Below are 23,499 nucleotides of genomic sequence, written 5' to 3'. Positions count from 1 at the left end.
ACCCCAAATATGGCGATCAGTTAAACACTGAGCATGTGGGCAAGACTCATCAGCCAGCACCCAGGAAAGAATTATCTGAAGTAACTCAGATCCCATCCCATCTAACATCCCATCCCAGACCATTGGGCATACTTACCTGCTGATAATTTGGCGATTGATCTTTGATTAATTGCCAGAATTAGGCTATCCCATCCCCTCCATAAACTTATCAAGCTCAGGCTTAGAGCCAGATATGTCTTTTGCCCCCATCACTCCCCTTGGAAGGCTGTTCCAGAACTTCACTCCTCTAATAGTTAGAAACCTTTGCCTAATCTGTAGAAACAATAATTAGCTGCAAATTTGTAATAGAGTCACAGGCTTTAAGATCAGAAGGGACCATTATGATTGTAACCATCATTTTAAGGCTCAAAGATGATGTATCTAAAAGGAGCATTTTTTGTTGTTGTTTTTTCCATAGGGGTTCGGGTCATGCTTTAATTCTAAATCAAAAAATTTAAAGTCTAGCTCCACTTTGGGTTTATGGCTGGCTGCCACTGTGATAGGTATGCAAGCTATGGCTAAGATAGACTGAAAGATAGATTAGCATTTTTTTAAAAAAAAAATATAGCGGTGTATATATACACTCATTGACAGTGCAGGAGCTTTATTGCTCATTGGCATCAAGAATATGCAGGTGACAATATCCCACTTGAGGGGCTTGTAGTTGTTGGATGCATGGGTAAAGAATGCATTAAGAGGGAGATTTTCAAAAGCACAGAGGATAGTTAGGTTGCTAACTTCCATTTATGTTCTAGATATCTCTCCATTAGCATCCTTATACATTTTTTTAGCTGAACTATTTGCAGATGTTTTGGAAACAACCAACTTGTGCCCTTAAACAATTAGATATAAATTGATGTCTACATAAAGTCAAAGAGTCATTTTCCCAGCTATTTTAGAAGCCTGGTGCATTTGGCCACAGGATGCCACAGTAGTATTTTATAACTTCTTTGCCACAGATATTTTTTAGTCATTAAGTATTATATTACAAAGCAGGCTAAAGCACAGAGGCTTCATTATTGCTTGACATTGTCTTGTGATATAGTTGACTCAATGGCCCCAGTCCTCTTAAGTGATAGGTGGCTTCTCAGAGATGCTGAGCTCACTCAGCTTTGGGCCAGACCCTCATCTAGGGTAAATCAAAACAGCTCCATTAAAGTCAGTGGAGCTACTAATTTATATCAGCTGAAGATCTGGCCTTTTGCATTGAGTTGGAGATGTTCAGTACCAACCAGAGTTCCCTTACTCGGAAATCATTGAATCAGTGTCCTGTTCAATTTTAGGTCATATGCAACTTTTTTTTTTGTGCAAGTCCTCAATCATGATGTGTTAGTCCATGTGTGACCATCAAGAAAAACATGAGTTCTCCCTTACCTTTCAGCAGACGCTGTCTACAGTTTTCCAGATGTTTCTCATCTGTCAATGATGAAGCAAAGTACCTTAGGTCAGTGTGGGCATTTTGAAACTTGAGGTGTAGTTGACTAACACACAAATATTTCATGCAAAAAAAATATGCTTTTGAAGAGAAATTTGTACCATAACTAGTGGCACCATTGTGAAAGAATAGGATTGTTGGGTCTGGAAGAATGAAAGGAGGTGTCTCCTGCATTTAGAGTTGGTCAGGAATTATTTTACAAAATGCTTTTTTTCTTGGAAATGGACGATTGATCAAAACTGAAACTTTTCATGCAAATATATTGTTTCTGATAAATATTGACTTGGAAATTTTTCTTAGTTCCAGGATGGAATAAAGAGAGAGGGAGAGGGAGAGAGTCACCCCAGGATGGTCCCTAGCCTAGTGATTAGGGCACATATCTGGGAGGTGGAAGAACCAGGTTATATAGGCCTCTAGGTAGTATATACCTAACAGAGACACTCAGGCAGGGCAGGGAACAGAACTTGCTTAAATACCTTTGAGGATCTGGGCCTCGGAGTCTCTCCATCAATTTCCATGGGCTCTGAATCAGGCCTGTATTGATTTCATGGTCCTCCTGCCTTCATGTCAGGGGAGAGCATTTCCTAAAGACTTCTGTTGTAATAGAGTACACAGGCGGAAGATATTCATTTGATCTCTGTCTAAATGGGCAAGGGGTAGCTTTCATAGAAGAAGTTATCTCCTGGTATACCACAGAGGCCTCCAAGAATATAAACCATTCACTTCTTCTGCTGCCTCATATAAATATCTGTTGAACCTCATTGCTGATTCTAAAGCAGGATTGTCTGTCTGCAATACACAAATTACATTACTCACAAAAATAGCCAGAAATACTCTAATTTGAAGCTTTGTAGTTAGCTGTATGGGCTCTTTCTCCATAAATTTTAATTAAAAAATATTCCTCAGTTCAGATAACTACTTTCAAAGCAGAGTTTTCACTGTCTTAGTTGTCATTGATGAGCATGTTTTAGACATAGGAAAAATAAGGTCAGGTGGTACAGTGAAGAGGCTGAAATGAAGAAGAGGAGCAGGTACCATCCAACATGGATTCAATGCCATATCCTTAATATCGGCTGCAAAGCTGCCTTAACAAGCCAGCTGGGGATTTCCCTTGAAAAAGGGAGTTCCCAATTTGTGCAGAGCCAACATAACCTGTTCTATGCCACTGCTATTGTATCCCCCACTTGGCACAGAGGGAGGGAGGCACCATGGCTGGAGTGCACTGCACTCTGGCTGTGCCAAGTGGTTTAACAGCACCTAGGGACCGTTAAAAGACAGCACAATTTAGATCAGCTCTGAGGCTGCTCTAACATGTGCTTGGGGCCAAACAACTCTAACATCACTTTTGTCCCCTCTTCACCATTTTCTTAAGGTGTGTTGAATAGAACTGAGCTGTTCTTGAGGATCTGGGGCCTGGCATTTAGATGCCATAGTTTCCCAAATTCATTGACATTTTTTGTAGGACATAATTGTTTAGATGGAACAGCTCTCATCCCATCCACATTCTGCGATGATAAAGCAATGAAAACACGAAACATGACAGCAATAGCATGTTTAGTGCTTACTTTCCATGTTTAACTTTAACTGTTGATTAGGAACCTTTTGTACTAGAGTGAATTATAATTACACTAGTATAGGGAAGAAAAAGAAGGGAAGGACCAGAAAAAGCAGGTTTGGTTAGTATGGCCTGAAGTGCATTGAAGGTTTTGACATAGGGCGTTGCACACCATAAAAAACTCACTCTGAACTGAAAACAGTGTTGTGGGTTGTGTGAGTTGTACACTCATGACTATAATTTCTTGGGACAGGAACCATGCACTCCTCAATGTTTGTACGGCACCTATGGCATTGTGGGTATGACTGGAAACCTTTGATAAATAACAGTAACAAGTCAAGAGTCATATCATATTTGAGAAATACCGAGTAAATGAGAAGTATCTCACATCCCAGAACCACAGAGCTTGATTTCAATCTGACTGATGTAACTCCATTGACTTCTGTTACTCTTGATTTTCATGGGTGTAACTGGGAATAGAATTGTGTCCCATCGCACGTATAATTTGGAACTATAGTCTACGCAGGGGAGGTCTGCAATTGAAAAAGTAACCTTTTTTCTATATTGTGATCAAAGAGTGTTAGCAGAGCTGTGTGGGAAAGTTTTCATGTCACCTGCCCAGACATTTTCTTTTTACTCCAACCACTGCTTTCAGTCTCTCCTTGAAATTAATTCAAATCCTCCCCTGTGGATTAGAGGAAACAGGGGCTATCAAGAGACTGGAGAAGATGTAAATCTCAGCTAAGCTTTAATTATCCTTTATTCTAATTTGAAAGGACACTTTCTCAAAGTACTGGGTATGTGATCAGAGAGTAGGGTGGATCCAACTGAATAAAAACCAGATTTAGGAGAAAGACTGTTGATTGCTAGGTCTTGAATGGAAGTATCAGGTTAGTGGTTTGCACCCTCATAAGGAAACCTGGACAGAGTCCATCTAACTAGCTCCTTTATACGATATAAAGATTTGCCTACAAGCAGAATAACTGGTGGCTACTTTCATTTTGTGAATCACAGAGCTCTTAAGGGTATTGGACAGATAGACACAAATTTTCATGCATAGCTCTCCATCATGAAAATATTGTCTTCCTTGAAATAAGTCAACAGTATATATTTTCCCTTACAAATCTATTCTTTATATAAAAATATCTAAAGTGGTTTTATTTTTCAGCTCTGAGGATTTGATTGAGTTTCTAGTAATGATTCCAAATCTTTGTCCCAATTATGTATATCAATTAGCCCACCCTGCATTAGATATTAAATATTTTCTTTGCATTTGTATATTTCCAGCTCAGTACCTAAACTCCATTTAACATTAAAAGAAAAAGAGGGACTTGTTGCATTTGGGGATTAATGTTTGCCTTTTAAAATAAACTGAAATAAGGCCACTTTAATTCTGAATGAGTGTGTCTACACAGAGATTTAATGCATTTTAACTAATCCACTTTAAATTCACACCTTTAGTTAATTTGCAATAATTTTCCTGAGTGTCCTGGTACAGAGAAGCCCTAAGTCCTACATTCAAATGTGACTTTGGAATTTAGGAACCTAAATCCCATTTTCAGAATAGATTTAGGCATTTAGGAACAAAGGGCTCACTGAAAGACAGTGGCACTTAGGTTCCTAAATTCCAAAGTCGCATCTGAAAATAGGACTCCGGGGGGGAAGTAAATTACTGCAGTCTTTCATATTAGTTTCCCCTTTGCACCTCACTAACTCTGGGGTTGGCCTTATTCCCTGTCACTCCCTTGTGTGGCTGAGCCACACAAAGGCACAGTCTATTGCTAGCAATACAACATTAAGCTTTCTGTCTAGTTTGTGTAAACACATTCACTGCATACAAGTTCTAAACATAACTATGGAGACTCCCTGGCTATGTTAATTAAATCAATTTGTGAATGCTAATGTTAGATGTTTAAAGCCTGTATATGCCTCGGTGGCATGACATTTCATGAGACTGACATGGCACTGTTTATAGATAATGTGATTTCCCCAGTGGACACTGTCTACACTTTCATTTCTTGATAACTTGTACCTTTTTCCCTTGTTGAAGACTGACTTTCACAGCAATATCACTTATGGGGCTTGAGCATTAATAAAGTTCTCTTTCAGGGCTTGATAAACTGCCTTCCCTGATGAGTGGGTCTAATTGCATTTTTTGATGGAGATGTCAAGAATAAGGCAAAGGGTTAATTTTTTTTTGCTGGGGTGTGTGTGTCTTTTTAATAGCTATTAACTTCTTAACTAATTCCTGATAGGTTTATGGAGGAAACAATTTTTTATTGCCAGAATCTGGAAATAGTAATACCAGAACCAGTATTAAGTTGATGTATATAAGAAGAGACAAAGCATTTATCTTCAGTTCTACTGGCATTTCTGCAACTTCCTAGTCTTTAATAAGGCCCAGGGGGAAAAGGCCCGATTTCTCTGCTGTACTAACAAGCATTTAGCGCATTGGAGTGGAGGCTGTGCCGGACAGCTGGTTATGGCTCACTAAGTCTCTGGCCATTTCTGTGTCATCTCAGGCCATGGTGTGGTTTAGAGCACACTGAGGGCTATAGCAATAGTCCTTAAAAGCTGGGGATTGACAGAGTTCAGTGCACTATGGACACATACCTTCCATATGCTTTCCTGCCCCTCTGATACCCTCCACGCCCGCTATACCAGGAACAAGAAGGACAGGTGGCCTAGGAGCCAGCTATGCTGGCTTTATACCAGGTGGGAACTCCCCCACAATGAGGGAATTCTCTCCTTGCTAGCTGTGGCCAGATTTTGGCCTCATTGTGCCACTGGTGCAACACAAAGAGGGAGGGGCTGGATAGGGGGCTGGATAGGGGGAAAGAATCTGGCTCCAAATGTCTGTTGTAGAGAATTCCTACAAAGAAGAAATCGTATGTAGTCTGATGATTACTGCTTTTGGGACTCTGAAGAATCCTTAATCTCTGCTTTGCATATACAGTTTGAGGGCTGGTAGTGAAGTGCATATATTCTAATTTTCCTAAATGCTTTTTAGTCATCAAAAATACATAGTTTAAAGAATTCCCATTGTCTCCATTTCTGTAACAGGACTTAGAGTTTCAAAGATATATGAAATCCATAGTAAACTATATAGTGGACTTGCCAAGTCTAACGGGTAATAGTTACATATACATGAAATATATCTTAAGAAGCATCATGTTTAGTTCAAAGGTTAATAATGTTCATGTTGTTATAAGGTAATGATTGCCCAATAGGGATAATCTGGATCCATTTCAGAGACCAAATAGACACATAATAAAAGAAAACAGGTTGGTTTTAAAAATTTAAATGTTTTATGTCTTTAAAATATCATGTGACTCTTTCAATTATTAAGACAGAGAACACTTCGAGAACTGCTATACAACTGAATACTAGTGGGCCAAACTCTACACTCAGTTTCACAGTATAAAAAACATACATATAAATTCTACGGTATACTGAAGTCTACAGTATATTGAGTTACTCCATGCTCATACCAATGTAACTGAAACCAAAACTTGGACCAGCAATCCTAATGACAGAATGTCTGTTTTTAGTCAAGGTATACTTGTGGCATTGAAATCTTTTTTGCTAGAATCTGATGGGTGTTTCATTTAGAATATTTACCTTAAAACACAAATCCAAGAAAGGTCATATATTGTGCCTTTGGACATCCAGATTTTTAATTGATAAAATTTTAATTAAAACGTTATTCCTTTACTTTTCATCTCTCAAAACCAAATGGTTTATATCAGTGCAAAGCTAAGCAAATGTTATTTGGGATTTTTTTTCAGTAGAGGTCAATAGAATTCAGTGTTTGGCGACTGTTATGATAAGGTAATAGAAAAGGATGAAAGCTAGGATTGATTGAACAGCTGTGAAGGAGATGCTGGTCCAATTGTATTTAGATTACTGATAAGGTAATTCCCCCAATGATTTGTTACATTCAAATTACAATAACAGAGAATTGCCATCAACAAGGCATAAAGTGCAGTTTCCGACTTATCTAACTCATAATGTAGGAGAAAGCAGAGTTCCTGATTGCAAAAGTTTTCCAGTTTTAGAACAACAAAAATGGATATGGCCTTCATAGCACGGTTAAAGATCATATTCTTGTATAAATTTGGCTTGTGTTACATCTGGAATAAAAAATGATCACTTGGTGATATTCCCAGTTAGAGTCATCATTGTGTAACCATTCATCCATAGAAGTTACCATTTTTCTTTCATTTCTTCTGCTGAGCTTATCTCGAAAGTGAAGGGTAATTGTTAAAGTCCAATATATGTGCCATAAGACAAATGCTGCCTCAAGGCTCATTAATATCTTCATTATTTACAGAGCATTCACGTCCAAAATCTAATCAGAGAATTCTGAGATTTTTTTTAGTGGGCATTAGGATAAGTGATGCAAAATTAATTAATTTGAAGAAAACCTCAACACAGAGTCCTGCTCTGAGGAAGCTGTGATGGATAGTGATGGTTTGAACAATATCACAACAAAAGATTTCCCTTAGCTGTTCTGATAATTGATTTGTTTTCTGATGGGGCATTTCTTATAGGGGATTATTGCACTCCCTTTTAATAATTCTCTTCACTGAAGGCCAGATTCTGCTACCTTTGCTCACATTGAGATGTCACACTAGTACTTAAGTTAGAAGGGGCTACTCACTGGGAGTAAGGGTTTCAGAATCACCTCATGGGATGGTATTCATCTAGGCAATCCAGTACAATTAATTAAAATTGAAATTGTCGATCTGCTTCTCAGAACAAAATAAAGGACGCTGACCACGTTTGGGTCTAGGCTGAGATGCAACTTCTAGACATGTAGATGAAACAGCTTTGTGTAGGGACCATGAGTCACAATTCCTTGTCTGCTTTTTCACTTGTTTCAGATCGGAGAATCAAGTCACTGGAGCCTTGTGCTGGATGCAGTTTACCTCTTTTACCAGCTAAACTCTGCTATTCGGTGTATTATGAGGGGCTCTGCTCACTGTCTGAGAGTCTCTGCACTCTTCTTCCTACTTGTTTATTGGCAGGGTGGAGTGGCCCCATAGTGCCTGCACTGTCCTCTGCATATGGGCAGCAAAGTGGGGAGAGCCCTATAACTCTTCCTCTGTCTCTCTGAACAGAAGTTGGGGTTAGGAGAGCTTACATCTTTTCTCTCCTGCACAGCCTCCTTTAAGCAAATGGTCAGACATACAGTGATGTCTGACTTACAGCTATTTCAGAAAGTACCGAACAAGAAAGATATTAATCAGTTAGAGCAAGATATGTATCTTGCAAGTGAGCAAGTGCTTACTCAATGCACTGTGGCTGACAAAAGCCTGGCGATACAAGAAAGAAATGTTCTAGCAAGATGTTGTGGGAAGCATCTTTAACATTTCAGAAAAATCCCCTTATGATGGCTAAAATACTTTTTGATTCATCTTTTATCTATCACTAGGAGATACACAATGAGACAATATCACTTGAGGCAAGGCAGCGGAGGTTGGGAAATTTCTGAAAGCAACAGCCCACTCATTTGGTTAGCAAGCAAGTTCTGACACACGATTCTGAATTTATAATACATCTGTATAGTCACCAGTAATGGGCTTGGGTCTGCTCCAGTAAGATTTAGCCCAGCATTCTTTTTAAAGTCTTTACAATAAAGTATCTTCCTGTGTTTTCAACTGTTTACAATCCAGTGCCCTATCCAATTTTTATAGGAAGTCTTTCCAACATCTTCTATAAAAATTGGATAGGGCCCTGGACTGTAAATAGTTGAAAACATAGGAAGATACTTTATTGTAAAGACTTTAAAGGGAATGTTGGGCTAAATCTTACATTTTTATTCAGACAAACTTCCACTAACTCCAAGAAGAGTTTGCCTGAATTAGGAGTGAGTAAATACTGATTCCAAAAGCCTGAGTCTCTTCTCTGTCACAGGTTCTTCTCTGCAAACTCCACAAAGCCAGTAAAGTTAAACTGGCATAAAGTTAGCATAACAGAGTGGATTATCAAGCCTCGGGTAAGGACCCCAGGGTTTGACTCACTGCATTCATATTAGTTACATTTATGATTGTCTACTTCATTCTGAAATGAAAGAAAAAGTGTAGTAAAAATAAAGCAGACTTGCATTCCTTGTGCATGCAAAACTTTTATTGACTTCACGGGGAAGAATCTGATCCTTAACCTCCGTATGGATGACTGGACTGAAATTCCATTAGGAAATAAAATAAACATATATTGAAAGGTGTACTGGGAGTGGTTCTACCAAAGTGCTTTGACAAACCCAGCATTCAGATTCAAGTGAAAGACACATTAGATCAGAGGTGAAAGTAATATGAAACACTTATTGGTATGGAGGCCCAGCCTCGGACCCCTGGAAGGGGCAGGGCCTCGAGCAGAAGGGGTGGGGCCGGGGGTCAGCCTACCCCAGCCATCCCATCAGCGCTGCCTGGCCTGCACCGCCCGGGGCTCCAGCAGTGATTTAAAAAGACCTGGGGCTCCGGCTGCTGCTGCGATAGTCCTTTTAAATCACTGGTCCTGGGGGAGCTGTCTCTTTTGCCTCCCTCCCCTGTCAGCAGCCCAGGGAGGGCAGAAGGGGCAATGACATTAAAGCGCTGCCGCGGCAGCACTTTAACATCAGCTATGTACGGGCCGGTACTGTCCCGTCCCATCCTGACCTATTTTCATCCCTGCATTGGTTCAACAAAAACATCAATCCATTAAAAATGTTTTATGGCCTCTAAAGCAGAAAGATTAAAGCAAATGCAAATATTTAGGGATTGGAAATGTTAGAAAGAGCGAATAAAATAAGAGTAGAGACCATACCATGGACCACAGCCTTAAAGGGGATTACAGTGGTGGAGTTGAGAGCAGAATTTGGCCTGCTATCTCTTAAACAATTCAAACTCCATGTAGCTTCAGTGAGAGGAAAAAGTTAAAACTTATCATCATTAGAAGCTTTAACAACATATGGTGCGTTTCCAAGTATTAGCTTTGGTCATCTGCATCAATCCTGTTGAAGGTCAGTTGGGAATAACAGCACCAAATGTGATAAAGTCTTTATTACATTTGAAGTATTTCCATCCACTATAAATCTACCTTTTAGAGATGATATTAAAGTCACAGCACAGTCATTATAGCTTTACAAAGAAATGTTCAAAATGACAGGACTGGGTACAAGCTGAAGACATATAAAATGGAAATAGGAAAATAGTCTCCAAACAATTACTCAAGAAAGAGAATTTGTCAAGCTACAGCAAGTGGTGGAGTACTGTTACCATCTTTTCAATAAAATTATTGGAGAAAGCATAGAGGAAGTCAACCAACGATTACAACAACAGGTAACTATTGTGCATCTTCATAGGACATGTGCAAAGCGGGCTTCCACCCTTCAATATGAAAAAATAATGAATGAGGCTCTTGCATTGTAGACCTCAGTATTAATTACATTGAGTTTGTGAAGGCATTCATCATGTTGCCTCTCTCTTTTTAATTCAACCTTTGTTGTAAATGTGGGTTTATTTTAAAGCTGATCAACACAGTAACTAGCCCGTATGACAATCTGACAGTGAAAAGAATTAATTGGCATCATTGCTCTTCCTTTCATTGCTACTTCTGTCATAATCTCTTCTGTGGCTGCTGGCTGAATACTAAAAAAAAGCATTGGATGAAAAGCACTTGGAAACTCATTAATTTGAGGAGGTAGAACAGTTAATTTGTATTGATTGTGCAAATGCCACTGCTCTGCTCTTCAGCAGCCCTTTACAGAATATCATAGGAGGCAGTGCATGGTTATATTCTGTGCCAAAGTAAGAACTGCAATGTTTGAAAAACAAGCAATGTAACTTTGGAGAATCTGTAGCCTCTCTGTCTCAATCCCACCCTATTAGAAATCAGTAGTGAGGGAGACTTATTGACACTTGAACTTTGTTTCACGTCCTCAGACTCAGTTGTCAGTTCCTAGTGAATAGAAGGCTGTTTTTGATTTCAGATCAGGTTTTGCAATATTATGGCTCCAATATTGTGAGTTCTGATTTACAATGGTATAAATATGGTTAGAATCAAGCCCTAGAAACCTGATCCAATGCCAACTAAAGTCAATGGGATACTTTGATGGGCATTGGATTGGACCCAAGGGGTGAAATCCTAGCTCTATTGAAGTCAGTTGGAAGATTGCCATTGACTTCACTGGAGGCAGAATTTCACTGTAGGTGGTATCGCATTTAACACCTTTATCTGTTCTGCAAAGAAGCCAACGATTGAATGGGCAGGGAAAATGAACTATCTCTGCATACCCTTTCAGCTCGAAATAGACTCACATTTACAGGGCAGTGTTAAAGAAGATGTAATTGCTCTTGACTATGCTGTACCTCTTCTCCTTAATGAAAACATCAGATAACAGTGCTATAACTTGACACTGTCAGTAGACATTAAATTAGAAAACAGAGTAACGCACAAAGCAGAAACAGTACATGTGAAATAATTAGAAATAAGTGGTAATGCTCTCATTTCAGTTCTCTACCAAGCAGAGATGGTGAATGACGAATTCTTATCTCATTTATACTGGGTTCACATTTATGTAACTCCATGGAATTCAGTGGAGTTACTCCTGATTACATCAGAGTAACCAAGAGCAGAATCACACCCTTGGGAATTTAAACAGAAAAAGCGCACGAGAGAAAAAGTATAAAGGCTTTTGACAGCTATATTATGTGGAGAATTATCAGATAAAAATAACATTAATGCATTTCTAACTAGGAGAGTCCTAAGACAAGTTAAGCTATCAATCATTTGTATCACTCACCATTCAGTAAAGAGATTCAGCATCTGAATCAGTCATTCCAATGTAAAAGAGAATTAGTAAAGTTTCACACAAAATGCAGATAAATGAACTGGAGGGCAATGCAATTGAATTTTAAAACTTGACAAGAATCCAGAATTATTTCATCAGGCCAACATGGGAAAATTTGGTTTCTTCTCGTTATGCAGAAATTTGAGAAGTTAAGTCTTAGGTAGAATGATTTTTAAAAGTGTAACATCATATAATATACTTTTGTGTATTATCTTGCCTCCAGAAGGAACCTAGAGGACAGTAAAAAGTAGGGTGCACATCCTGAGTTCCTTATTAATTTTTGGCTCAGTCTCTATTCATGCAAGTTCCACTTCATACCAGTGAGAGTTTGCCTGAATAAGAACAGTGAATATTGAGCAAAATCTAAGGAAGACTTTAGGATTTGCCTTGATGCATATTGTATTACACCTCCTTAATTTTGTTTTTAGTTCTCCTGAGATATGCACATATATTACTTCTTTCCACTACACAGAAATTAGGCAGGAATCTATTTTCAAATGTATTTTGTTCAGCTTATTATAAAGTTTATTACTTTTATTTAAAAAAAATAATTTTGCTTACAGGTTACTACAAAAATGGGTGCTGCTCCAATCCTGAAAAGCTATAAAAACTAGCATTATATCAAACCCAAAGCATACATCTCAAGTGGTCCATGTTTTAGATCAATGTATTTATTTGTTTCATAGACTACAGGAAGAAAGAGAAGTATGGTGCACATTTTTCATAAAATGGTTTTGCCTTGGATTATGTGAGCACATTGATAGTTACAGGGACAGGTGACATCTGGTCTTCCATCATACGGCACAGCATAGTCTGCCTGTGCATTACATGTGTCATCCTGTCCAGGCAGGGTATGATGAATCAAGGCAGACAGGTGCACTATGAGGCAGGGTCTGAAAATCTCAGCCTCATTGAAAGTCATCCCGGGCATCATGTTCTGGAGACACCAAACAGATAGCTGTCTGAAACTTGAGCATGCCCACTAGCCACCACACCCCTTGGTGTGGAAGTCAACATACCCTCCATTCCCTTTCCCAACTGTCATCTTGGGCCAGGAACCAGCATGTGAGGAGCTCGTCTGGATTCAGTGGAACTCCTCATATGCTTCAGTGCTTTCTAGATTCAGGGCCTAAAGCACTGGATTGGAATTCTGCCTAGATGTTATGGAAGATGTCCCCCATGTTTCTGGGCTCCTGCTAGCATGTCTAGTACTATGAGCAGAATTTGGCTCATAGTACTAAAAATATTTTCAGTATGAATTGCTAGTGTAGACATGTCTTGAAAGGCCTGAATAAAAGATTTAGAATAAAATATATATATAGAGAGAGAGAGAGATGAATGAAAGGTATGTTTACAAAACCTAATATAAATGCAGTCTGAGTGTTTTAATGCAAATTACTTTTACAACAACTTTCGTAAAAGTCTATGCTTATATCTGGGAGTAGCTGAGATGGGTCTGTGAACACCTGGACTGAAGAAGAAGCTCACTCTTGGTTAAACACAACAGCTGTGTGGAAGTGAGTGAGAACTGGAAAATGAAAGTGGCTATAAACATAAGTGAAACTGACCCATCTAATTTTATTATTCTGATTGCTGAGTATAATGCAATAAGCATGCTAGCTCGTAAATGGCAAAAAGTTAATTGGCTTTTTTTTTCAAATTCTTCCTGTTTCAACAGTCGCAGATGTTATTAGTAATACAAGTAAGGACCTTGTTTAACATGTGGCTTTTATCTCAACAGCTTGTCACGTTTGTCTCCTTTCCCTCATATTTTAATGACCTGTGTGAAATGGTTTATACTTGCCCACAAACATTATAATAAGATGGAAGAGTTAGCCTCTGCATTTAATTTACCTCAGTTGACCAGATTCATCCTCAGGTATATGCCTGCAACTCTCATTGACTGTAGAAGAACAAAATTTGGCCCACTCTTGGTTAGTTCCCTGGGGTAAAATTCCCCACACCCCAAATAAGTTCTCAAAATAGGATTTCAGTGGAACTTAAGTGGTGTTGTGGCCTTGTGCAGAATTTCATTCATAGTTCAGCGCTTGTGTGACAGTGAGCTTAGGCTTTCATCCTCCACAAACTTGCAAATATGCTTACCTTTATGCACCTAACTGTTCCCATAAAGTCAATGGGGCTGCACATATGCTCAAAGTGAAGTCTTTACAGGATCAGGACATTAGCCTGCAATCTTCATCAAATTAACAAAAAAAATCTTAACTTTATCTTGCAGAGATGTTGGAAACCAACAATGTAATCACTTTCAATGGACTAGCCAATAGCTCCAATTACCACACTTTCCTTTTGGATGAGGAACGGAGTAGACTATATGTTGGAGCAAAGGATCACATATTTTCTTTCAACCTGGTTAACATCAAGGAATATCAAAAGGTATCTTCAATCCTACTATAATTGTTTTTTTTAACAAAACCTGTGGTACAAATCTTGTTATGCAGAGGTATAATGTATAACTTGACAGTAGATATAAACTACATATAAGTTGTCATGACAGCTTATGACAGCTAACTTCCCACCCATCCCCCCCAAAAAGAAAATTGTTGCAGCTACAAGGGGGAAAAATAATAGGCCAAATTTGGACCTGGTTTAAATGATTACACCCTTTAAATTTGGACAAATATATATAAACAATGCAAGTGCTTGTCTACATGAACATATAATGAGCAGCTAGCTGGGATATGATTCTACTTCATGCTAGCTTGCTGTGCTAGTTGTCCATGTAGACCCTGCTGACACACACTAACAGTTAGTGTGCTTTAGAGTATGGTCCAGCGGGGGTCCATTTATTGTGTCTAGATTAATCTAGACATGATAAATCGACCTCCAAGTGCTCTCCCGTTGACTCCTGTACTCCACCGCCGCGAGAGGCGCAGGCAGAGTCGACGGGGGAGTGGTAGCAGTCAACTCACCGCAGTGAAGACACCGTGGTGAGTGGGTCTAAGTATGTTGACTTCAGCTACGTTATGTAGATGAAGTTGGATAACTTAGATTGATCCTCTCCACTAGGGTAGACCAGGCCTTAGTCTACTTGTATTTCAAAGTGGCGCAGATCAGGAGACACTAACAAACTGTTAGTGTGTGTCAGCAGATTCCAGGTGGACAAGTAATGCTCAGCATGCTAGTGCAGGGTACATTCACCTCCCAGCTTGCCATGAGAAAGCTTTTTGTGCAGACAAGCTGCAAGTCAGCAAGATCAGGAATATAGCATGTATGATTTTTAGCTACTAATTTTAGAGAACATACGGTAAACCTCATTTTAATGTTCTGTAATTATTTGTGCCTGTCCAGTGTTAGGAGCCTGGGCAGAATAGTTAAAGCTCTAGTATATTTTTATAGCGGTATTATATAATTATTTTATATAACATATTGAAAGTATCATAAAAGGTTAATCCCTAGATCCTGAGGTGAAGCTTAAAACCGTGGGATTTTACATGCTTATATTTAAGCAATCAAGCTTTAAGGTTTTATAAAGCTGTGGTGTTAATATCTACACAGCTCCCTTTTTCTATGTGTCTTTCTTCAGGTCCATGCCCACTGTATCCACAGTACTATAGTCCTTTTTACATCTCATAATAAGGAAGAGTTGATTGAAAAGTAGTAACATAGTAGCAGTAGCACCAGTAAATGAATGCACTTTACGTCAAGCCAGCTATTCACCAAACAGTCCATTTTTTTATGTTTACTGCTCAATAAAACGAAGATGACTGTCATGACAGCTCTCACAGAAAGGTCACATTACCATTCACTTTTTTTGAGAGTAGGGCCACTTCAGTGTTTGTGAGGGTGAGTGTTGATTTCTTTTCCTTAGCATGGAGTGCTTTAAAGAAGTGTGTTTCTGCTACTCATAAACCATAATAGATTGGATACTAATAAAAGAGTGACAGATTGGTAAAAGCTCTTTGCCCTTAATGGAGGACATTTCTTTTGGTAAAAGTTGTGGACTAAAATTAAAAGCTGATGTACAGTTCAATGGTGCTTTTGGGTATGCTTCTGCTTGAGTCTAAAAAGTTGTTTTATCTTTTCATTTATTCTAATGAGCTTTGCCAAAGAGTAAGAAGGTAAACACAGAGATGGTGGTTTGATTTATGTTATGTTCAAGCATTTAAAATCCCACAACTTTTATGGTGCATTTTAGATTCAACTTTTATGAAAGATATTTTGCGTCAGTACCAGTGGATTTTTTCTTGGTATTCCTGACCTTTTGCCCATTTGCCTATTAACTTCCTAAGATGATAGCAATAAACACCTTGTGTTCTGTATTCTGAAGGAAGACAGGCCATTCATGTGTATTCTCCAAGGAAAAAGATAAAAGGGAAACTGAGTATTTTCTTTTCTATTCTCTTTAGAGCAGCTATAAAGGAAACTGGCTATTTATTTGTATCCTCTGAAGGATTCATAGTTTAATGCACAAAACATCTGGAATAATTAAAAGAAAGGATGATGTTTCCACAGTAGAAAACTGCTGTCGGACATAAAGGGAATTGTATCTTCTGTTTTTCAGTCTTCAAACACTTCTGGAACAATATGTGAAATAATAAACAGACATTATTATATGAAAGAAAGATAATTATTATTGATGGCTCAAAACTGCAGATTCAAAGTGGGATTTGAATGTTCCCAAAGATTTAGAGAATTTTTGGATCAGCCTAATATAAAGACCATGGTCCCTGACGAAATTTAGATCCAAATCAAAACTTTTCTAAAGTCTTAGCTGTGTTTGAATCTCAGGTTGTGGTTCAGTTCATCTCTTATTATTATCAATTATCACATCATCCCATCATTTTTTGAGCAGGCATCTCCACTGATATCAATGAGGATTTCTACCTAAGCACTGGAAGTAAGTTATGGCCTCAGTAAAAAAGCACAAATAAGGCCAAATTCACCTTGTCATTACAATGGTGCAAATTCACTGACTTTCACATCAGGTCAACAGAATTGCAGCATTGTCAGAGGAGAATTTGACCTGCTCATACTAGAGATACGAAAAACTGGTTAAGATTATATAGGAACCTTTCTCCAAAACTTGAATTGATCCTGAACTGAACCTTTTGGGAGCTCTAAAAAAATTTGGTTAATTTTTTTTTCAACTTAGTAAATTTTCATTGTCACTTTTCTCTGAACTTCTTAAGCCAGGAATAGAAGCAGGAAGAATCCTTTGAGAGACCGTGTTCTCATGAAATTTTCAGCCCAATTTTATAGACTCAAGAGGTTCAAATTCTGTTTGGATGATATTATATTATATTTATTAAAGAAAATTCTGAATTTTTGGGTGTTGGTTGAGGTCCACCCTAGACCTCAAAACATCACTAACAATATGTCATTAATTCTCTTTTGTCACTTGCAATCATCCTATTTTCCTAATACTTTCCCCTTTACTTTATAAATAATGTATTGAATACCAAGGTTATAATCCAGTCTTGTCGCCATTCATATTGCATTATCTGAAGTTACCAACTGAATCGTAACCCGGCATTATGTGAAGATCATGTTTTATTCTATATGTAATTCCTAAAAGATTTTCAACAGACATGAATAATTGACTGAAATGGTCCCTGGGTTTTCTCTGCAGGAAGTGAGATACTTCTTCTACCAGAAGTAATACTACAGCAGGATTAGGGAGTATTACTGGAAGATTATAGATATTTGCAAAGACACTTATCCAAATCAGCATCAGCATTAGTGCTGAATGGAATAATAGCATCAAACTAACATAGCCATTTTTATTCATTTAATTGAATAACAGGAAACAAAAGTGAATTACTATATAAACTAAACAGTCAAGAGTCCCATTTATGTTACCATATTCCCAAACCCAATTAAATGGCGCATAGTAATAGATATCTGTCATATTCAGTGATGTCAAGAAGATACAAGCTTTGGGCCTGGGTCTCCATTCCATTTTTTTACCAGTGTTGTAAATACATTAAAATCAATATTGATAAACCAGTATAACTGAATGGAAAATCAAGCCCTTTGCTTCCATATTTTTCAAAGTCTGTAGCAGAGATCCGCATTATACACCTGTATTTATAATCTTCATTGCCATGATTCCCATTATATACACTTTATTCTGCTTATGTTTGGGTTTTTTTCAGTGAAAGGAACAAAGAGAAAAGCAAAATAACTGGGTGAAGAGACTATATATAGCACTTGGTATACAATTTGTGATTATTGAAGCATGAAATGGCATAAAGTGATTTTTATTTTATTTCTTTAGATTTTTTGGCCTGTGTCTCATACCCGAAGGGATGAGTGTAAGTGGGCTGGAAAAGATATTCTGGTAAGTACAAATCTTTATAATGGTGTTTTGTTTTTGTATGTGAAGAATTTGAATATTTCATGAAGTCTAGTGTTAATTTTTAAAGCACTTATTTTTCCTAAAATTACTCTTCTTACTCTAACATGAGATTTGGGTCACATCAGGTGTTTTGGTTGGTTGGGTATTTTGGTCCAAAGAAATGGACACTGAGTTTAAATGCATAAGAGGATGAAAATCATGCAAATTAAAGAAAAAGTATGTGTTAAAAAAGCACCCACTAAAGTGAGAATAATTGATTCTTATTTAATTTTCTTCTGATTTTATTAATTGTGCACTGATTTAGCCCCTGATCATGCAATAAGCTCCATATAAACCCTTGTGCCAACATGGTACTTCACTGAAGCAGGTCTCCATGCAGGGTTTCCTTGGGTTCTGCCTGTGTGGAGTTTATTGCAGGATTGAGGCCTAAGTGGTTTTAACTTTTTGCATCAGTTCTGGCGCCTCAGGAAAGAAACAGTTATGTAATAACTGCTTTACTTACCTTCTCACTCTCACTCACATATCTCCATCTTTGTACATATGAGAGTGAGAGAGATTTGGCCACAAGTCCTAACAGTTCTCTGAGTGTATATTGATAGTTTAGCCCTGTCTTCCATTATAGGAGCAGAGAGCGAAAGAGCATACATATACACAATAAGTCAAATGGACACATGCACAGTGGACCAAATGGGAAATCAGTGAAGTTGCAAGGGTATGACTGAGAGTGGAATTTGGCCCCATGTGTATACATTACTGGCCTGAATTTCAGAGATGGTTCACTAAAATATTCATAATGCCAGTCTTATGCCTCTGAAGAACTATGTTCTAGTACTGTCTTAGGTCAGAAGTGAAAGTGGGTTCACTGGGCTTAACCTAGTCCTTAGAGGACTGTTGTCTACATCAAAAAATCATTTTTGGAATAGAAGAGGTGGTTTAGGTCAGAACTGACATATATAACCAGCACTGTATATGTGGAGAGTGAGCTCACGATTTTCATGCGCCTGGCTATAGTATGAGTGTCTCTAGCCACTTTGTAGTCCCCTGATTTTAAATCACTACAAATATTTTTTACTCAAACCACATATGTATTCACAAGCACTTCTCTTGGAAATATTCTGTGAGCTCGAGATCACAAAATCTAACCTGCTAGGTAACCCAGAAAGTGCTGGTTTGTATGATGTACCTGAAGAAAATAACTAAAGTGGCTGTCCAGCATTGTACTAAGTATTGTTATAGTACAGTAAGCAACAACACCATGCCTTGAAGAGAAACTCAGAAATCTACAGCACTGAGAACAAAATTGCTTCCTTTACTTTTTTTTAAAAAACATTTTCTTTTAAAAATTCAAAATAATAAAGTGGAGGGGGGAGGGAAAGTTTCAGACATTGTAGAAAGTCAGTTTCCAATATACTCACAGTAAGTGGCCGTATTTTGTTGTGCTGCCTCTGGAATAGTCCAGAAAGAAGATTATGACTCCGGGAGTCGCCATCTGTGTGTATGTGTGTGCATTACACAACAAGTCTGTATCCTGCAGAGTGTGTACTCACTGACTTGTCAAGGTAGCTACTCCACTAGGCATGAATGTGGAGTAGATCCATGGCTCAGTCCCATCCTGTTATTTTCTATCTACCTGCGCTAGGTATCCCCATGCACTGGAAGCTTCAGTACGGTGTGCTGGCACCAGGGCATAAGAAAGTATAACCTGGAGTACAGTGCGCAAGACATACAACAATCTAACCCAAAGTGAGGGTAACAGTGTTATAAGTTATACGGGTCCCGTCAAAAAATTTTGAAATAAGAAAAATGTTGGTAAACAATGGAAAACATATTGCAAATTTTATTTTCTATTTTCCATCAGCCCTACAAATGTATGAGATAAGCTGAAAAGAGTTCATTCTATATATTTAAATATAAAGAAAGAATGGCTGGTAATATTTTATGTGGGTCCAGGTCAGCACTGGGTTTTGGTAGGTGAGTTAGAAATCTGAAGCAGGATTAACTCTCAGTGTGTCTAGTTCTCTATTGGTAAACACCCAAAAGTACCTGAGTCACAGGTTTCTCTTCAGTCCTGCTCTTGCCACTAGAAACAAAGTACTAAATGGTGTAACATAATATAACAATTCTAGATGTAATAACATTAAAGACTGCACATCATTAAAGAAACTTAGCATCCTTCCCTCCTATATTCCTTATAGCTGTTGTCAATACCTAGGAAATGTGAAATATAATGACCATAATAATAACTCAACGTGCTCTCATTAAACAGAGAGAGGACACTTAAAATGGAGTATAAAGCACATTTGATTTAATGTTGCTATCAACATGGACCATTGCTAAGATATTAGATATTTCTCCTTTGTGATTGCTCACACTTTCCTATATGAAGTTCTGTATCTTTTATGACAGTTCTCATTTTTAACATTTGTAATTATTGATCTCAAGGGGGGCAGCCAATACTGAAAATTCAAGTCCCCTCTAATAAGCCAGGTGCAGTTCAGCAGCTGCAATGAAAGTTTTTCCCTAATATTGTGCCAGTGGTAACCTGAAACATGACCTGAGAGATTTTCCCTCATAATTAAAAGAAATAATTTACTGTAGCTTTTATTCTGTCTGAGTCCAAAGGATTCCATAAATCCACACTGCCAGTCATGCCAATCTAGGCATAGCAAATCGGTGAAATTTCAGTTTGCATGGGATAATGCCGAGGGCAGCATATTATGATATTGTAAATCTAATGATAACCCTTTATTACTTATGGAGCAGTTTTCATTTGTGTGTTTAAAGCACTTTATAAATGTTACTTGGTGAAGCTTTGCAATACCCCTGTTGTATGTTGTCCATTTTATAGGTAGGTAAACTTTTAAAAATATGCTTGACTCCCTTTTACATATAGGTAAACTGAGACAGTAGGAGATTAAACGTCCTCCCCCAAGATCACACAGTGCTTACAGCAGAAGCCACTTTTTTCATAAACAAAATGATCTAGTAGACTTTCTCATCAGATATAGAGAAGTTGCCATTAAACTTTTTATTAGCAGTTAGAGTTGCTGTGATATTTCTCTATCCTTAGTATAGGGAATACTACAAATAGCAAAGTAATGTTATTAGTGAAAAAGGCAAAATTGTAAATATTTAATAGCAACCAAGGTATTTACTTTTATGACCAAGCTAAACAAGCAAATGTGATAGCCCAATAAAAGGAGACAAAGAGTTTCTTATTGCTCTGAACCTCAGCCTGGATCTACTGTGGTTACATCCTGAAACCTTCCCCTGTAGATTCCTGATCAGGAGTTTGGAACAATCAAAGAATTAATTGTCCCTATAGAATACATCTCAGGTTTTACACTGAACCACACAGTGCAGACATGATTAATAAAGCGCCTACTGATATAACTCACTATTGAGTTTCAGTATTTTGATTTAAAGAGCTCACAGTCACCTGGGACACAATGGTAACACATGACAATTTCTGCATTCCATATGATTAAATAATAGGCAAACAAGAAAAAATATGACTATAATTCCATCCTGGGGTTCTAGTGATGTCATAAACCATCAGAGTGTGGTTTGAGTGATTTATGTAGTCACTGGAACCCGAACGTGGACCTGTAACTGGAGACAGGAAAACCAGTGCATAAACTGGAGCTGAGCAGAAACTCCACCTAGAATTCAAACCGTTATTTTGTTACAGTATGAAAAAGTTTGATTAACTTCCCCCTTCCCCTCTACTTGGTGCATCTCTGCACTTCCTAATTTTGTGATGCACAGGAAACGGAAGTGTCAAGACATCAAAGGAGTAGTTCTTGTGGTATTTAATTATGGGATTTAACTATGGGATATGGTAAGTTCTCCATGATTTGAAGTCTTTAAGGATGAGTTTTAATAAAGCATCTAAGGGTGCTGATTTCTAGTGGGAATTGGATGCCTAACTCCTTATCAAAATCCCTCTCTGAATCTAAATCAAGTTGGTAGGCTAAATGCAGCAATTACTTGTTTTATGCCTGTGTTATACAAGATGTCAGACTAGATGATCATAATGCTCCCTTTTGGCCTTAACATCTATGAATCTTTGACTTTCCAATCTACCCAAAACGTGCCTGGAAATATTTAAAAAAATCTGCCTGGAGTGTTTTTTCTCACAAGGTGTCTAGACCGCATAGAATCAAGTAAATTTGTGAAAGCTTTGGAACACCATTGGAATGTAACCCACACACCTCCTGGGTTTGGTGTTCTGTTCCATTTAGTGGCACCGAGATCACTTAAAGAGAGGGAGAAAATGAGTCTGCTCTACGGCCTTAGCTAACAGCCAGTCAGCTTTTAATTTGTGGTAGAGACTCATGCAATAAGCTCTAGAGGTCCCTGGTTCGATCCCATCCGCCAACAACTGGGGTCTGTCAGTGTTACAGGAACATTCCAAATCGTCTCTTAGTTTTTTTAGGAGAAATTTATTGTTAGTGAATTGTGAAAATTGTCAGCACCAAGATTATGGTCTTGTATTTATCCATCAATCTGGTGCAATTCATCACAGTCAACCATATTGCAAGCACATTGTCTCAGCTATGTGCCTCAAACCTGTTCTCGTTAAAAGATTACTCTTTAAAAGTAGTTCAGTCTTCATGTCATTAATTCCTTGGCTTCTGAACGACCCCAGCCAAAACTGGTTCCCAATTAGTGCTCACTGTGTCATAGTTTTTGTGACATAGACATTTTTCTGCTTGTAACTGTACTTTGGCCACCAACAGCCTGTGAGCCCTAGGAGGTTTGTCTGATCATCAATGGCCACAGGAATTCAAAATGTGTTTATTTACATGAATAGATAAAATATATATCTGCCTATTTTACTCCAGTGCTGCTGCTGATTTGGAGTCAAATCAAAATTAAAAAAAAAAGTCTGCAGCTGAGCAGCAGCAGTAGAGGCTCATGTTAAGTACTTTGTGGATACGTTCCATTTATGCATCTTTGCATTTCAAGAAGAGTTGTTCAGCTCATTCTTTGAGGATTGCATGGGTGTAAATTAGATCACAGTCCTTTGAGTTTAAATAAGACATATTCAAGCCAAATACACCACCTAAGACTATCTCCATGAGATGGGAAATTTCAGTTTCCAAACCCCTCCCTGAATCATGTGACTGCTCAATTCTAAAGACCACTACAGCCGTGCATTTGGAATGATTGTCAGCTGGTTCAAATCTGTGATTTCAAAAGGGTGCAATTTACCAAGTTGCCTCTCCTGCCTAAAACCATTTTTGATGACATTTTGGAAAATGAAGCTAGCAAAAAAAAAAAAATATTGTTGATTCCCTTCAACTTCTTTTTAT

General features: G+C 38.1%; 1 protein-coding gene across 1 annotated transcript in view; it reads left to right on the top strand.

Annotated features, from left to right (window-relative positions):
- SEMA3A (semaphorin 3A) overlaps positions 1–23,499 on the top strand; it is a 209,291-nt gene that overhangs the window by 47,342 nt on the left and 138,450 nt on the right. Inside the window, exons 2-3 of the mRNA XM_032801540.2 lie at positions 14,099–14,256; positions 18,101–18,163. Of these exons, the coding sequence (XP_032657431.1) occupies positions 14,099–14,256; positions 18,101–18,163 (221 nt within the window). The remainder of the gene's footprint in view (positions 1–14,098; positions 14,257–18,100; positions 18,164–23,499) is intronic.

The sequence above is a fragment of the Chelonoidis abingdonii genome, chromosome 1, assembly GCF_003597395.2.
Source record: "Chelonoidis abingdonii isolate Lonesome George chromosome 1, CheloAbing_2.0, whole genome shotgun sequence".
NCBI lineage: Eukaryota > Metazoa > Chordata > Testudines > Testudinidae > Chelonoidis > Chelonoidis abingdonii.
Note: the sequence above shows the minus strand (reverse complement) of the source record. Positions and strands in the feature narration are given on the sequence as shown.